The sequence below is a fragment of the Tachysurus fulvidraco genome, chromosome 2 (genome assembly GCF_022655615.1).
Source record: "Tachysurus fulvidraco isolate hzauxx_2018 chromosome 2, HZAU_PFXX_2.0, whole genome shotgun sequence".
Classification (NCBI taxonomy): Eukaryota; Metazoa; Chordata; class Actinopteri; order Siluriformes; family Bagridae; genus Tachysurus; species Tachysurus fulvidraco.
Genome location: NC_062519.1, coordinates 5,676,874 through 5,695,472, shown reverse-complemented (window position 1 = coordinate 5,695,472; position 18,599 = coordinate 5,676,874). Strand labels below are relative to the sequence as shown.

At 37.5% G+C, this 18,599-nt stretch overlaps 1 protein-coding gene across 2 annotated transcripts in view; it reads right to left on the bottom strand.

The window, feature by feature from the left end:
- Window positions 1–18,599, bottom strand: part of LOC113656446 (E3 ubiquitin-protein ligase RNF123) — a 133,910-nt gene that overhangs the window by 108,728 nt on the left and 6,583 nt on the right. For both annotated transcript variants that reach the window (XM_027167724.2, XM_047809055.1), the window contains exons 10-24: window positions 17,759–17,884; window positions 17,449–17,563; window positions 16,781–16,885; window positions 16,564–16,689; window positions 16,280–16,372; window positions 15,424–15,497; window positions 14,574–14,691; window positions 14,212–14,311; window positions 14,035–14,096; window positions 13,754–13,825; window positions 12,107–12,227; window positions 10,474–10,575; window positions 3,689–3,789; window positions 2,502–2,694; window positions 1,883–2,028 (exon numbers count right to left, since the gene is read on the bottom strand). In XM_027167724.2, the coding sequence (XP_027023525.2) occupies window positions 1,883–2,028; window positions 2,502–2,694; window positions 3,689–3,789; window positions 10,474–10,575; window positions 12,107–12,227; window positions 13,754–13,825; window positions 14,035–14,096; window positions 14,212–14,311; window positions 14,574–14,691; window positions 15,424–15,497; window positions 16,280–16,372; window positions 16,564–16,689; window positions 16,781–16,885; window positions 17,449–17,563; window positions 17,759–17,884 (1,654 nt within the window). The remainder of the gene's footprint in view (window positions 1–1,882; window positions 2,029–2,501; window positions 2,695–3,688; window positions 3,790–10,473; window positions 10,576–12,106; window positions 12,228–13,753; window positions 13,826–14,034; window positions 14,097–14,211; window positions 14,312–14,573; window positions 14,692–15,423; window positions 15,498–16,279; window positions 16,373–16,563; window positions 16,690–16,780; window positions 16,886–17,448; window positions 17,564–17,758; window positions 17,885–18,599) is intronic.

The window sequence follows — 18,599 nt, the reverse complement described above, 5'->3', positions numbered from 1 at the left end:
AAGATGCATGTGACATCTGAATGATGTTGGGTTAGGAAGTCTGGGGTACAGTCGATGTTCCAGAAGGTTTTTTTTTTAGTTTTTTTCTTAATAGTTTCAAAAAGTGTTCTAAAAGCTGCTCGAATCATCCACTTTAGAGCACTAGCTTTCCCAGCTGCCCTAATCGCTTTGTAAACACTTGACAGGTGAAAAGACGTTCATAGCTGGTTTAGCAATTGCATGACCGGCGTTCAGCCTCCTAAAAGCACTTGTGTTTAATGACTTCCATCATTAGAAATGTCAGAAGAGCCCAGGTGATTTCTGCAGAACCCTGTGCCCCTGGTGTGATTCAGTAATGCCAAGAAACGTCTTAGCGTGCGACTCAATTGTTTTTAAAATGACCTAACCGCTGTGAACCACTGTACAGGTAGATGACATAACGGAGACAAACAGTCGGATACGGATAACGATAACGGTATGTGCCTAATGTACTAATGTAATCTTTTTACTTTTTAAAGAACACATTTTGCTCAATTACAGGTTAATGACTTTCGCATCACTGCATCTGCCACAGCTCAGTGAACTAAATCTCCATATACAAGATACGTGTCGGAAACCGTATCGGTGCTGCTGGGGGAGTTTCATTATTAATATTATTATTATTTAAATAAATACCCATATAAAGTGAACTCAATTCCAAAATTGTGAAAGCAAATCAAGTGTAAACATATCTGTCTTTTGCTCAAATTAAAATGTCCTTTTTTTTTGTAAAACATTTCATGCAGCACAAATACACTGAAGTAAGGAACCTGTTTTGGTATAACAACGCTCCAGCACGCCGACAGTGATGGAGTTGTTTTTGTACGGCTCTGCCGAGCAAAGTGCTTCTCAGCGAGCGAGAATCAAATCCACCATGCAATCCTCCGCAGCGTGTGTCACTACATAAAAGACATCTCCAAGCTGCTCTCAGATCCTAATCTACTCTCATTCGGGGGAATTACTCAGCCAGGTGTGTGGAGTGAAGTTTAATGCCTTTCTTAAGGTCAGTGAGATTGAATGTTTCGACTAAAGATTCAATTAGACACTTGCTCACCGTGTTACGACTGTAAAACACAGAGAAAATCCAACCCTCAAGGGTAACTTATAACTTTCCTTTAACTATTTATTTCTATATTTAGTGAAATAATTTGGATTGTTCTAAAATTACTTTTTAACTTATAGCCACTGAAAATGAACAATCTGTAAATGTTTCCTCAAGCTGAAGATGAAAAACCATGTATTACAGACAGAGTTAAGTTTTATACTCCTTCATTCATCACATTCATTTATTCATCCTAATTAACATCTTTATCCTGGTCACAGCAAGAAGAAGAAGAAGAAGAAGAAGAAGAAGAAGAAGAAGAAGAAGAAGAAGAAGAAGAAGAAGAAGAAGAAGAAGAAGCCTTTATTTTTTCACATATGTAGCATATACAATGAAATTCTTCCTTTGGGAAGAATTTGGAGGTTGGGGTCAGAGCACAGGGTCAGCCATTATACAGCCCTCATTATACAGCCCTCCTTGCTCAAGGGCCCAATAGTGTCAGCTTGGATGTACTGTGGACCTGGGGAGTATTGGGGACTCGAGCCTCAATCCTCTGATCAACACCCCAGAGCCTTAACCACTTGAGCTACCACCGCCCTAACCCTTTTCCCCCCAACCCTTATTATCCACAACCGTTGTCCTAGTGCCACTGGAAAAATCAAGTATATATTTATTTTCTATGAATATATACATCAACAACAAAGTGAAACATTGAGAAGCCTGAAATCAACCTAGATGATGATACATTTCCTCCATGATGTCTACTGTGTACTGCTGTGCTGGAGGGAAAATGTGAAGCACACTGAGACTCTAGGATCTCACCTTGCCCAGCTGCTGATGAACACTTAGGTTGTACATCATCACAATCCCATCCAGGATCTCCAGCAAGGACTTTTCTGTGATTGGCTGCTCAGGCTCTTCCAACGGTCGCCCCAGCAACAGCCCATCGTTACCATGGCTTCCCTCGACTAGAGATGGAGGGGTGAAAGTATATAGGAGAGAGGGGGAAAAGACCTTAGGAGTTTTTAAAAAGAAAAACAGATTATCCTCCAGCAAGGTTTCAAAAAAACGTGACACCTTTTTCTCAGGGGAAGTGTTTTTTTTTTTCTTTCGAATCCTAGCCTAGCTAATTGGTTTCCTGCTGATTTCTTTTGTAAGGCAGAAAATTGCAGCGTACTGGAGGTGGACAGGGCTTTGTGATGCCCTATGGGGACTGGGGAAAGTGGAGAGGGAGTAATGTAAGCACCAGTGACATTAAGCCTTTATTATTATGCTGTGCTATTTAATAGGAATAGACTTCTCTCAGGTGCAAACCGTTCCATGCATAAAGCTGGAGAGATGACTTATGGTATTTGCAGACTGGGAGCAATGAACTACTATTGTGTATCTACTGTGTTTTTTGCTTCTGTTCAAGGAAGGTTTAGACGTTTAAGCAACTTACTGTCCTCCTCTGTCCTCTGTTCCACAGGCAGAGTGCGCACTTTCACCTTTTCGGGCGGGGCCAAAGTTCGCCGTGGGGTCATGAGGCTGACTGCGGCCGTACTGAGGAAACGATTGGCTCGGCCCAGAGTAGGAGAACTCAGCCAGCTCGGCCTGGCCAAAGCTCCACCCATCGCTGCTGCACCAGATGGTCTCTGAACATGCACACAAGCATGTTTATAAATTTATAACAATTGGCTCTCTTCAAGATAAGCAATTAGGGTCCAAGTGCTCCATTACAGGAAGAACCACAGAACAGTTTTTACCAAATTATAATTGTATGGGGTGCCAATAATTTTGCAAAAAATTGTCTGCTTTGCCGCAAACAATTGTCTGTTTTGCCGCAAACAATTGTACTTATATATAAGTATATATATATATAATTTTTTTAAATTTGAAAATGGATTAAAACCAGAAATATACAATGCCCAAATATATGAAAGCTATAATTAAATTAATTATTAATATTAATTTAATTTTAAGCTTAATGTTTTATACATTAATTTGGTTAATCTCCGGTATCAGTGCTTTACAACAATCAGAGGCACAGATGGTAAAGAGGTGTGTTTTTCAACCACAGTAAAGTTCTTTGGTATCAAGTCTTAATTACTTTAGAAAAGAGAAAGCCAAAAAAAAATTATATACTGTGTTATTCTGTATTTAAACAGAGGAATATTGAAAAATGTATATAACAGCCTGCTGCTCTCTGTTCAGAGTGGCCACAGCAGATCACGTGGTCCTCATATTAGATGTAGCACAGGTTTTACACCGGATGACCTTCCGGACGCAACCCTCACTTTTTATCTGGGCTCAGGACCGGCACTGAGAGTTAACTCTTCAGTGGCTGGGTTAGCTCCCTGCCTGGGAATCGAACTCGACAATGAGAGCGCAGGATCCTGCTGCTGGACCACCTGAGGTGCCTCATTATTATACATCATAATACTACTAATAGTTTAAGAGAAACATTTGTAATTAAACAGAACATAAGAGAGCAAAGATAAGTAAAAAAGTTTAGGTCTAAAAGAAAGTAATACTTTTGGAAAACATGAACAGGTAATACGTGGAACTAACACGGTAATGTTCTCTTTCTGAATAATTTTTACGTCCACAAGCATTCGCATAAGAGCAGACAGGTGAAAGAGGTTTTACCTGAGCAGCTCCGCTTTCATCATCCTCGTCCAGATCGTCCATAGACACGGCCTGGATCTCAGAGGGGTCGATAATGATGTTGGCTTTAGCCGCCAGGTCATCTGGATAGACCACCACACACACACACACACACACACACACACACACACACACACACACACAGAGTATGACTGTTTGTTACACAGTTCTAGCTTTCCTGTGCTTCATTAGAGGCATTACTTTCTCAATGAACAGAAGGTACAGCACTGGTCGGTCATTATATGCTGTCCCTTTAGGAAACTTGACAAAATCGTTGCACAGTAAAACTTATAAATATCTAGACGCATAACAATTCTAAATTCTCACATATAACAACCATGTATTATTCATTGTGTTTGTTTGTGTATGTGGAGTAAAATAAAATCAATGCTCAGCGTGTCATGCATCACAGTGTGTTTGACGAGAGCCCTGAGAAGAAAAATTGTGTGCTACTTCCTTTTCAGAGATGCCTTGTTGATCGAACGGTCTAGTCATGCTCCCAGCATTAAAAATGTATATTAAGAGTAATACATGCTCCTGTGTGAACGCATACAACAGTCCTGATAAATTCATATCAGCAGCTGTATGTCTGAGAGCAACATTAATATGAAAGCCAAACAGCATTATGTAAATGTATGAAGGTTTAAGTGCAGTGCAGGTGAAAGGGGCAACTCACAGTCGTGACAATACAACACAAAACTCCTACTGAAAGTCAACATAGTATAACACAGGAATATATATTGCAATTAGAAATGTGCTAATAATCAAACTACAATATTCAATATTGGTGTGAAGGATTGTGCATGTCAAAATATTACCTACAGCATTGACCAGAAGTACCTTTAAGTTAATGGTTATGTCGTATTTTTTGGCAAAGGTTTTGATCTTGAGATAAAGATGATAGCACTTAGTAAAACTGGATGGATGAATGGGTAGATGGGGGAATGATGAAATGGATGAATGGAGGAACAAATGAAGGAAGGATGTAAGGAAGGAAGGATGGATGGATGGATGGATGGATGGATGGTAGAAAGAAAATTGTGCACAATATATAAATAAATAGCATTAATTTTTTTTAAAAAAATCCAAAAATACAATTAAAAAGAAAAATGGAAAATTATTCAAATAAACCAAAACAAAAGAAAAGAAAAAAATACACAAATAAAAAACAGTATTTAAGACAAACAATAATAAAGTAGACCATATCACCAAACCTTGTGTGTAATATCTCATCACGGCTGATGTGGTGTGATTTGCAACCCTGCTGAAGAAAGTGAACTGGGCTAGACATGAGTAATAACGTTTAATTGACTGTACGTGGTGGACCATGTAAAAAACTTCATTACACCTGAGCAAGTGACCTCTAAAAAGACCTTTGCTATGGCACCCGACAATAAATCCGTGCATGGGTAAGGGTCATAAATCGGAAAGGCATCTTTTCTTAATTGTTGGTTTGGTTTGCCAAGAACGACGGAACATCGAGGACTTGCGGGGTTGTAAATTCGACCGTGGTCAAAGAAGCCGGCTGTGTGTGCCAAGCTTATCTAGGAAGCTCTGCGACTGTCCATAAGGCTGGAGTTTATCTTGGGTTTATTCCATCGTTCACCTACAGGCTGAGAAGGGCTGAATTAAATCAAGTGATTTACACTGGGGCGAAATGGACAAACAGGATATTAAACTCAATGAAGAAAAGAAAATGGAAGTGCTCGATTCAAGCTCCAACACAAACAATTGCATGCTAGAATTTTATTTCGTGTCCATTTATCAACCCAAACTTTAAAACTCTTTAAAACTTTAAATATATCATAATGAGACCGATCATGTCCAGCGCATGCAGTCAAACCTGCAGAAGACGACAACCATCAATAGCCATTATCGGAAAAATCTGCAACGATCATGACAACGATGATGTCATGACAGAATCCAAGCTGGTCTATAAAACCCGTCAGAGAAAATGATTACGAGAAGATGCAGCGTGAGAAACTCTATACTTCAGTCATTTAAGAGAATAGAAAGGGCACAAGGATTTGAAGGGGAAAAAAAAAAGACAGAAAGAAAGGTCAGGAGAGAAAATCCCAGACTGCCCTTAAATACGAATCGATATCATCCCGTGGCGAGAAAGCGCAAAGTTCACATTTCCGATGCCCTTCTCGTCAGTGTGTTAGAAGCTCCACATCAACTCGGAAACCGTGAACAGAATTCAAACGTGCATTGAATCGTCTTTTCTCTGTCAAAATCAGATATATGTCTCGAAAACAATGGAAACAATCACAGACATCTGAAAGAACTCAATCAGGAAACAAGAGCGGCAAATTAGCCGGCAGAAAAATCAGTTTTTTTTCAAAGGAGACACCAAAGAGGCATCTCATGCAAGCAATCAAGGGTGTAATCAAGCCGCAAAAACGGTGGATGAAATCTGATGCACTTGCTTATGCGTGTGTTGTGCAGCCTACAAAATAGGTTTACTGATTGTTAATCAAAAATGCAGCAAATGTCTTGTTTTTTTGAACTATGCAGATATGATAAAGGGTAAAAGTGTGACTATATTTCTCATGATTTTTTTATACAGAGTAGAAGTTTTCCATTTAGCTCAATTAGTTTTTCATTCGCTGCTTCGTTGATTGGTCAGGAAGTCGATGCGATGTGCTGTGATTGGCACTTCCTGTACATTCCCATCGATTTTTACACTATACATCATCATCATCACACATTGTATTTGAAAAAAATACATAACAGGCATAACTGCATAACTACCAGAGGATACGAGTCGATATGACCCTCATGTCTTCCCTCAAGTCACAGACTAAGTTTAATGATGATTTCTGGATTCCACCTTAAAAAAAAAAACCTAAAACTTGCATTCTTGCCTTTTGTACAATCTAAAAAAAATAATTAATTTAAAAAATTTATAAAAAAAATATATATATTGAATACTGTCCTGCTTTTCACCTTAAAGAAATGTAGAACATGCCGCTTAACCTGTAAGAGGCGTTTATGATCGTTTTAATTGTTGGACTGAAAAAGACGAGTGTACTTAGGCTAAAATCTGGGGTGGGGGGGGGGGACAAAAGACAGGAATCAGTACTGAAAAGTAAAATTAATAATACTTTATAAACATGTTATAAACGAGCCCCATCCCAGTCCAAAAATCTGAGGTAAATATGTCAAGTGTAAGTAGCTGTTTTATATAAAATCTATTTTTACGAGTATTTTAATGTTAAGACAGAAATCATTTTGGCATTTTATATTCAGCTTTGTTTTTCCACTTTATTTTATTTCCTGTGGCTGAAACTCAAATGCTATGCGCTACGTAAGTAATTATGCGACACCCTAGGCAGAAAGCATGAAACACAGATGTAATAATGCTTTTAAAATTAAAAGTTTCAATCAAAATGATGTAATAAAGTTGCTGCTATCCATTACAAATACATTCTTGTACTTCCAAACGTCATAATTAGCATTGTTCGTGTGGGTGTAATGTGAAGCAGCGGATAAAAGTGTAAAAAAAAATTTGAATACAAATAAGTGTGTGTGTGTGTGTGTGTGTGTGTGTGTGTGTGTGTGTGTGTGTGTGTGTGTGTGTGTTAAAGTGCAGATGATGTTACATGGGGTGGTTAATTCTATTAGCTGTATTGAGATACACAAAAATATATATTTTATTTTTGTTGTGTTTTTAGACTACATTAAATTCCTAACACTCGTTTTTACTTGAAGTTCTTAAGTATTTATTAGGATCATAATGACTATTTTTTTCTATTTTTATTTATTTATTCATTCATTAAATATTTGTCTTTGGCTTTTTATCCCATTTTAAATATTTATTTCTTTATAATTTTTTTTTTATTTATTTTCTGGATTTCTTTCTAGTCTTTTTTAGTATCGGAGTTATGATATGAAAATACACACTATAACACCCAGAGTAGCTGCTGCTCTACTTTAAACAGAGACATTTATACATTTAATGCATGTGGCATTTCAAATAGTGCTTCTCCATGCTGTTGATGGCTGTGTTGTTTTTCTGAGTAAAGCACTAATTCTGCGTTCACACCCTATCATAATGATATGATTTCTTATTATTACTGTATACTTCCACATCTATGGCCAAATGCTTTGTCAAGTTTTATGAAATTTGGCACAATAATAAAGCTCTCTATCGCCCCCAACAGGGCAAGTTTGTATATATGTACTTTGTAATTATAACTTGCAAAGCATTGGTTTTCTCATCCATAACATACAAATAAATTGATCATTTGCAGCATCTGGTCTTGCTCCTCACTATAAGGTCACTAAAGTGCTTGGCCCCGTTAATCGCTGCCTGCATCAAACTTAATTCATTGTTTTTAAACAACATAGCAGAAAATTCCAGTCACAGGCTGCTCTCCATTTCCCTGCCCATAATATAACTTAAAATAACCGTGACTTTTATATTCAGACCTCTTCGTAGTTGTTCTAATGTTCTGATGTTCTAATCTACTGTACCTTGAGGAACATCAAAGCCCTGAATCTGTATTTAAGCTGACGTAACCGACACGCATCTCATCCGCATCCGTTTGCAAATTTACGAGGTCACAAATCAAACCAGAGCAGCCACACTTCCTCCTGAAGGCGGGTGAGCGAGCCCGGCTCAGATCGTCAGAACGATCAGGAGTGTTGCGTGATGCACTCGCTCTCCATTTGCTAATTAATCCACAGCTTTCCGATCCATGGTCGCTTTGCTAGAAGCGACAAGAGGATCGATAGAGAAGGAGCAAAAAGTGCTGCAAAAGTTTCAGAAGAAAATGAAGGTAACGTGTGCCCGAGACTGCTTCGCTCGGGTTATTGATGATCTGAAAAACAGAGCAAAGGTGCTGAAGTGCCTCAAAACAACAAACTATTATTCCTCAGCCATCTGTATTGCTATTGGCCTGCTGCAAATTTAGCTTGTTCGTCACTTGCATGTTTAATTGTATGTTCCATACATTTTGGTCTTGTCCTGTTTAAGACACACATTCAGCAACCATAACTGAAGCGTATTCACAATCGACAATCATTAGATCCTAATCCTTTAGTGTCATCGGGCATCGAGGCAGGATACACCCTGGACAGAGTGCCAACCCATCACAGGGCACACACACACTCTCATTCACTTACACACTACGGACAATTTTCCAGAGATGCCAATCAACCTACCATGCATGTATTTGGACCGGGGGAGGAAACCGAAGTACCCGGAGGAAACCCCCGAGGCACGGGGAGAACATGCAAACTCCACACACACAAGGCGGAGGTGGGAATCGAACCCCCAACCCTAGAGGTGTGAGGCAAACGTGCTAACCAATAAGCCACCGTGCCCCCATTGTTCATCACCTGCATATGTTTAATTGTATGTTCCATACATTTTGGTCTTATCCTGTTTAAGACACACTTTCAGCATCCATAACTGAAGCGTATTCACAATCGACAAACATATCATTGGATCCTAATCCTTTAGTCTGCCTCTTTAATATAGTATCTTGGCAATTGGAAAAATGCTTTATAATTTCAGTTCATTAAGAATTGTGTACAGCTTTTACCAATGGAAAATGTCCCAAAGCGGCAGTACAGAAATATATAAATTCAGGATATAAATTTCAAATGAACCAATTTACCAATTTATAGGTAATGTTCGAAGGACGAAAGAAAAAAAACTCATATCTCACAAGCTTTAATTCAGAGGAACGACTCATCTGTGTGACACCAGGAAAGTGTGATTATAAAGAATAACTGTGTACTCTATAACTGTGTAGTCTAACGGAGTACTGTGTTTTCTCAAAAAAGCAGGAAATTCATTCTACTCTGAACAAGGAAGTCTAACTTGTTGAAGTTATCAAATGGTCACTGATGGAGACATGAGTGCTAAAGTGTTTGTGGCAATTGCGATCCTAAATCTATCTTCATGCTTTCTAAGTGCTTCCATCCACAATGATCTCTTGTATCTTTAGGCTGTCTATGTGACCGTCCTCAGCAGCAGTGAGTGATTTCACAGAATTGGTCCACTTACTTTACAATGTCTGTTGATAAATTCTTTAGGTGCTCGTGTATTTTTACTTCATTTGTTCAGGATGTTGGTGCACTATAATTTTGTATGTATACCTTTCTGTATCCATTCGAGTTTATTTACTTTTTTTTTCTTTTTTTTGGGGGGGGGACATGTTCCTGTGAACATTTTTTTTACTAGGGTTTTCTATATCTATCTTGTTTCTACATGGTCAAGCTTTCAATGAATGATAAACTGATATTTTTTTTAAAAAAAGGAAAATACTGCACTATAAAAAAATAAAAAATAAAAATCCAAAAACCTACTTACTTCAATAATATCCTTCTAATCTAGGAAGGAAAAAAGAAATTAAGGATTTCTCACTTTTATCCTATTTCCTTAAATGCATGGTCATCATTTTGATATTAGAACTAATGATAGATTGTAAACTGAAACTTTAAACTTAATACTTAAGACACAAACACGAGCGATATATGTGCCCTCAAAGCAAAGCACAAAAAAAATCCTCCCATCATGTTCTTCAGAAAAGGTTCATTTCATAAATGTGAATGCTGTTCAATGGCTTGTGCGTCTCCGGTGATTTGAGAAATTAACCTTCATCTCCCTCTAGTGGTTCATCCCCCAATAAAGCCAAGTTTCTTAAAAGAGACAAACATCCCTACTGTTTTTTTTTTTTTTTCCTTTTCTAAAAGATAAAGCTGTACCACGATGATGCAGCGTGACATTAAGGAATCGAGTCTAAGCTCCGAACCTTTTAGCGTTTTCTTGAGATGAGAGAGCAGCCCTCCGAGCCTCTGCAGGTCGAAGTAGTCCACCTTCCCATTGTAGAAGAGCTGCGGGGGTACGTAGGCGTCTAGCATGGACAAGAAGAAAAGAGAAGAAAACATAACCCAAAGAGGCAATAAACAAGAAACTTCTGGATTACATGTGGACTTTTTTTTTGCTTGGAAGATTAAAAAAGATTAAACATTTCCACAGTGTAATTACATTGTGAACTACAATCTCCTGGAGCTGTTCAATCTCTCTTGCAATTTCGAAGATATAGTTTTTCTATTTATGATATTTTCCCATTTATTGCTCTTTCCTACTGATCTGACACTGGTGTAGATTGCTATTCTGAAGGGGAAAAAAGCTGGTGTGTCACTTCACAACTGCCTCATTTGATCGCCGTTATGATGTGATGTATAATCAGCCAATTATGTGGCAGTGGTGCAATGTATAAAATGATGCAGATACAGTAATGCACATACAGTTAATGTTCACATCAAATATCAGAATAAGGGAAAATGGTTTTAATTATTGCATGGTTGTTGGAAACATCACATCCAACAGTCTCTAGAGTTTATGCAGAACAGCACAAAAAACATCCAGGTAGGTTCCGTTGATTAGAGGAGGATGACCAGCTTCGCTTGGACTGACAGAAAAGCTACGGTAAATCAAACAACCGCTGGTTATAACCATGCTGATCAGAAAAGCCACATGTTAAACCTTAAGGTTATGGGCTACAATGTTCCGAGATGCTTTTCTCCTCAGAACGGTTGTAAAGATTAGTTATTTAAGTTACCTTTCAGGTGGAAGCAGTCTGGACATTCTTCTCTGATCAGCAGTTTCGGAAACATTATTGTTTCTATTGTAACAATTCAATCACAGGGATTTAATAATGATGATGATGATGATGATGAAGATGAACAAGGCCAAGTAACATAAAATAATGATTATAGTGTAATTGTTGATAGGTTTTAAGTAAGGAGAAGGTGTCTCCAGTGTGAGTGTTTTCTTCTAGTTGGAAAAGATGAAATAACAAAGGTTGGTGAGATGAGAAGATGTTGGTGAGGTGAAGTTGATTTGCATCATGAAATGCAACAATAAAGAGATGCATCAGGAAATATGATGTTGCACATTAATTGGCAAATCGCTGTGGTATAATAATAAAACATTGATACAAGAACACCAATCGAACTTGCTGTAGCAAAGCCAACATGTTTCCAAAGTGACTCTGGATGTTATCATTGGTTTTGAGAAGCACAATCCATCCAAATATGGTTGCTGTTAAAGCTACAGCATTCATTAGGAAATCTCAAACTTACAGAAACCTGAGTCACTTCTTAATAAAGTTTGCTGAGTTCGTCAAGCCTTACCATGTATGTCTCAGAGGAAAAATAGTATCCAAGCAAGCACGTAAATAAGTAAGGCAGGAAGATAGGACGCGGGTTCAGTAGATATAGCTTTAATAGGCGTCAAGTAGTATTGACCGTATGAACAGAAGCTTCCTCTCCACATCTCTGCTTTCCGCTCTCCTGTGTTTTACAGTGCTAAAACAGCAGCATAACTGAATTTGGCTTCCAACCCAACCATTACAGAAGGAGGAGGATGTGCGTGTTCACCTTCACTACTAATGGCTCCTGGCCTCTTGTGCTTTCCTTCATCCCAGTAGCTCCTGACTGCCGTTATGAGCCGATGCATGAAGCACACCATATACTCCGGAGGGCACAAAACTGTAGGGTTCTAATCAGAGATAAAGAAAGGTTCATTTACTGCAACGACACACCACATCGCTGCACATGATCCATTACTCCAGTTGCTTAATCTGAGTTATAATGCTACATTTATATTTTTACGATGTTAAACATTAGAAACATCACACATGAGCGAATCAAAAATGCTTCGCAAAACTTTAAAGGTCTTGAATATTCATAGAAACAATAAAAGGTCAGATCATCTTAGAGAATGTTTATAGGTCATGGATAGAAGTATGTAAGTATGTCTAAAATTAAATTTGGTGCTTTACATAATTATTCAGTACCTCTGCCTAGAACATATCCACATTGTGTAGTGTTATAGCTTGGAACTGAAATGGACTTTATTTAATGTATGCCATATACATATACAAAATCCCAAACAATAGGATGTGGAGATGCATAAGTATTGGTTCCAGTGCTGTAAAACCATTCACTTAATTCTAGCAAGGCACAATGCAGTACATTCAGCTCATTGCCTGTAGTAAAGCGTGGTGTTGGTAGCATCCTGTTGAGAATTATATTTGGCATAGAACCTTCCAGAAACAGGTTTATCGACTAATTATCTGGTTTCTGGTGGAAACTGATGGGACCGAAGCTAATTTAATGATTTACTTTTAAGTATTTCGTTTTTGTTTGTTTGTAAATATTTATTCATTTATTTATAAATCATTTATTTGTAAATGACCTGGCCTCCACAGTCACCGGACCTGAACCCAACCGAGGTGGTTTGGGGTGAACTGGATTGCAGAGTGAAGGCAAAAAGGCCAACGAGTGCTAAACATCTCTGGGAACTCCTTCAAGACTGTTGGAAGACCATTTCAGGTGACGACCTCTTGAAGCTCATCAAGAGAATGCCAAGAGTGTGCAAAGCAGTAATCAGAGCAAAAGGTGGCTACTTTGAAGAACCTAGAATACGACATATTTTCAGTTGTTTCACACTTTTTTGTTATGAACTAAATGTTCTCTTTGGATGAGAAGGTGTGTCCAAACTTTTGGTCTGTACTGTATTTTTTATATATATATATATTATTTATAAATATATCATTTGGCTCATGTGTGTGTGTGTGTGTGTGTGTGTGTGTTTGTGTGTTTTTATATATATATATATATATATATATATATATATATATATATATATATATATATATATAAAAACACACACACACACACACACACACACACACACACACACACGAGCCACATGATATATATATAAATAATGTAATTTATCAAATTTTATTTTTTGTGATTGCTAAATCCTGTAGCTATAATTGTAATGTAATTCAATATGCAATCCACCATAAAAGGATTAAAATAATTACAGATTATGTTTTTCAAATCAAACAGGTTCAAAATTTTAAAAAAGGAAATTAAATTTCAGAGAGGAAAACATCTACGGTTAAATGTTCCAGTATTTTCTCCCCAAAAAATAATGTCTGATATGATGTAAAGTGAAAACAGTGCTCTTTGGTTGTACAGTTCTCGTACCAGGGATTTTCTCAGAGTTCTTACCCCTCGGTTGCTTGCGTTCTCCTGCAGGAACTTGCGGAATTTGTTGAGGAAAATGTATCTCGAGGCTTCGCCCTACCGATGGAGACATGAAAACAATTTTATACAACAACAGCCAAAAAAATGAATGTAAATATTTTATACATCACGTGTCTGTAACATTCTGATTTCAAAATGTCAGAAAGGAGTGAGACTAATAAACAAGGACAGAGATGACGATCCATAAAAATCGTAGACGTCAGTGAAACGTGTCGTAAAATCACGGCTGCACTGTGCTCACGTACCGTCCCTTTGTCCTTGTTATTCAGCATCAGCCTCAGAATCTGAACCTGTAGCACCTCTACCACTGTAGACACACACACAGAAAGAAAGCTGGCAATGAAATCAACAATAATCATAAATACAAATAAATTCATTAATAATAATCATCATATATTTTTATTTTATTCTATGATTAATACCCTCAATCCTCTTTTTGAGCCTCTGACAGCCTCGCTCGTACGCTCGCCGCCTGAGTCTCTCGTCTGCGCTCTCGTGTCTCGGGTCCGTCTCGTCCTTACCCTGTATACAGCCCGAATATTACAGGACACCAACATTTCCAGTACTTAATCTTACATTTAAACACTTTTTACCATATCTAAATAAACCAACAATTCCATATTACGGAAATTTGTGACAATTTTCATGCTGTTCATTAGAAGGTTGTGAGTTCGTGTCCCAGAACTTTAAAGACTGTTAATCTTTATCTGATCGACTCTATACTTGCATTGTAACTCGTTTACCTCACTGAACATGACTCACAGCTTCATCTGTGAGTCCTTACCTCTTTGTCGAAGTGTGTTGGCCACCATGTGGTGGGAATGAGCTCCTCCAAGCCGGCCTCCTTCACCCTCAGAGGAGTCTTGATGTAGAAGAACACCACAGAGCGCAGTACGTCAAATGTAACCGTGTCAAGGAGCTTTCACGGATTATGGTAAATAAAAAAGGAGGATCTCGAGAATCGCTACCTTCTCGTAATGTCCTTGGTTTAAAATGTAATAAATCAACTTACAAGTTAGTTTTATTACATAAAATAACACTGAACTGAAAGTTGCCTCGTACCATACAACAGCTCTGTCGCAATCTTGATTTTGATGGGTGGAATATGTTGATTAATTCAATAAAGCTGCAACATGTTTACATTAATCTGCTCATTCTACTGCTATACATCATCGTTTCTATGGTAACAATTCATTCACAAATTCCATTTTTGGACATATATTCGTAACTATGACGTTCAAAAATTTTAATTCAAGTGATTGTTGGCAAATTGCTGTTGTACAATAAGAAAAAAACACTTCAGGATGTCCTGCTATTGTAAAATAAGCCACTTCAGAGTAATAACAGTAACTCAGCCGTATGTCAGGATATATCACACCATCCCGTCACTTTAGATTACCTTTAGTCTGTAACAGCACATCCCTAAGTGTTTTTTTATTCCGTTGATGAAAAGCAATTGAAGCCGTTAACAGATACATTTTTTTCAGCAGTTGTCATTACATTTGCTCCAAATTTCTCCAGCGTTCCAGCTGCCTCATCATTATCAGCTGACTTCCTATTCCTGTTCAGTGTACTTTTTGATGTATAATCAGAAATGATCACAAATAATGTATTTTTGGATCCAGGAAGGATATAAAACGTTGTTCAGGAGGTACTTTCTAGACTTTTCATGGCGTAAAATAGCAGATGTCAAGCGCAGATAGTGAATCTAGAAGAAATCATAATAAAATAATCTTAGTATTAAGTCCATAAATTCTGACTGCAATCGACTTTAACTGGCATAGAGCAGGATTATTAGTTTCAGATTATTTTCTTTTCTATTGTATTAGATCAAATCTGACCAAAAATCTAAACAAAATGTACATTATTTTCAGAAATACTGTTCAATAATGTTTGAAAATGATGGATTATTGTAGCACAATATTTATATTAACTGAATAATCTGACTCTTTGCTGGTTTCAGTGATAAAGATTTAAAAGACAATACATTTGAGTGATTGAAGCAAGGCAAAACAGAGCAAAGCGAAACAAAGCAAAACAAATCAATGTAAAATAAAGCAAAGCAAAACAGAGCAAAGTGAAACAAAATAAGGCAAAGCAAAACAAAAAATAAGCAAGGCAAAGCAAAAGCAAAAAACAAAACAAAACAAAGCAAAAAAATAAAAAGCCAAAGAAAACAAAGCAAAATGAAGCAAAAAAAAATAAAAATTTAAGAAAAAAATAAAACAAGATCAAAACGTGTAAAAAAAAAACATTTTGTCCCATTTTAAGACTGATCAGTTTTGCCTGTCATTAATACACAACCTTCAACTTCCTGAACATTTGATAATGGAAAAGGACAAAACTGCCTCAAGTTTACAATGATTCTATTCTACAAAAACAAAGAGAATGATCCAAAACAAAGAGTTAAAATCAACAGAGGAACAATCCACCTTCTATAATGTACTGTACTGCTCCCGTTAACAACTCTTACCGGCCGCTGTGTCTTACCTGGAAGCAGAGGTCAGGGATGATGGGTGAGAATCGGTACGCCCTGAGCAATGACATCATCAGCTGCTTCAGGCACTCGTTCACCTCAAAGTCCTGCCGGAGGAATGAAACCACAAAGAAAAACGCAAAAAGCCAACATGAATGAAGACGTGTACGTACAGTATGATTGTTCACAGATTCATATTTACATCTGCTTGTTTTTACACGATTATATTCTTATTATTTTAAATGATGTGATGCTCCTAGACCGCCTAGTCACAGTGTACAGACACAAAGTTCATTACCTCCATGAGGAGCCAGAAGATATCGAGCAGCTGCTGGATTAAAGGATGTTCATCCACGGAGCCGCCGCCCTCCAGGATACCAAGCAGGAAACTCATCAGGACATCTTCTACCAGGTACACTTTACACTGCGGGATGTTTACACACACGTTAAGCACTCTGTCTGAGCCATCGAGTATGAATTCTACATGTATGTGTTGAGAGACAGGCTACGCTAACCAGGAGAGGAGCGAAATAATTGAAGATATGTGCCAGTGTGACCAGGACGGTGGGCTCTCCTTGAAGCTGCCAGGTTGAAATATCCCTGTCGATGATCTTCTCATCCTTAAATAAATAAACAAACAAACAAATAAATAAATAAACAAACAAACCTTTTTTAATATAAAAAGATGAAGCCTTCACAGATTAGTCTTTTATACTTAACCTAATATTCTGTTCACATTTAAAAGATGTGGTATTAAAAAAAGCAAACCAAGTTAAATCTCTATGACTCTCTGCGAACCCATTGTGTCTTCTCTGTGCCTTGTGATATTTAATTAGATAATTTAATAAACTACACACAGCAAGACCACACACACACACACACACACACACACACACACACACACACACACACACACGCCTATCCCAGAAGACTTGGGACACAAGTTGGCGGGACACCCTGGATCATCTTTGGACAGGGGCAGAAAACTGGAGTACCTGGAGGAAACCCACTGAAGCACAGGAAGAGCAGGCAAATAGGGTGGAGCCGGGACTCAAACGTCCAACCCTAGTGTTGAATGCTATAACCACTAAGACACCGTAGACCGTGAACTGCTGTAAATTGCTGTAAATTATTCATGTTCTTCTATTCGGAAGACATTGGGATTGCACTTGATCAGTTGTACCTGTGTGTCGATGCCAGTGGACATCACATTCTTAATGTACACCAGCAGCCTCTTGGCTTTGATGAGATCAGCAGTTGGAGGGTCCTGAAGCGGATGATAGCCTTCCACAGGATATGTGAAGAAGCAGAAGGTTAAGGAAGCTCCTCTTAAAGCTACACAGTTTACAGACACAGAGATGAACAAGTGAGGGTAAAAGACTTTGCTCAAGAGGTCAATAAGATTTGAAATTTCAATCTACTGGGCACTGAGATCCTCTAAGGTAACAAAATAATAACACCAGACAACAAACAGGGAGAAGCAAAAAGGATATCTGAGTGGGCGGCTGCCGAAGTTAAAGGCCACAGACTCTTTAAAAGAAAGACTTATTGCGGGGAAGTAGGCGATCCCTGGACCCATCTTGATGTTACTGAATGCTGTACCGAGGGACTGTCCGTTCCTGAGAAATAAAAACACCACAAGCATGAAGACAGACCCAAGGAATAGAACAAACATTCAACAAGTTCCAAGTGGGCTGGAGGACATGGACGATATAATGATAAATTATATTGCGGTATATTTCAGTGAAATATTGTAGACATTTATGTAATTGTAATTGTTTGTAAATAAATAAACAAACAAACAAACAAACAAACAAACAAACAGATAGATAAATAGATAGATAGATAGATAGATAGATAGATAGATAGATAGATAGATAGATAGATAGATAGATAGATAGATAGATAGATAGATAGATAGATAGATAGATAGATAGATGCTTACAAAATAAAAAATAAACGTGTCCTAAATTTGTTTCCTAATAAGCAAACATCAATATTATTTAGTACCATTTTAAATGCATTTTAATTTCTGATTACTCTGCAAGCAAACCTTTATTTAAAGAAAACCTATTTCTTTATTTAGGTTTTCGAGAATCGTAAGGCAATATTTTTGTAAGCTCATTTCATCCGCCTGAATATTCCAATGTATTCAAAGGTTTCAAAACCAATCAACTTTTTTTTAATAAACAGGTAAAAGAGTTTTTTTCCTATTTTATTCAATGCAATATCTAATAATTAATTGTTGTAATAAATATAAAATAAATTACAATAAATATAAATACAGTACTAAAAATAAATAATACAAATAAGTTAATAATAATATTAAAATTC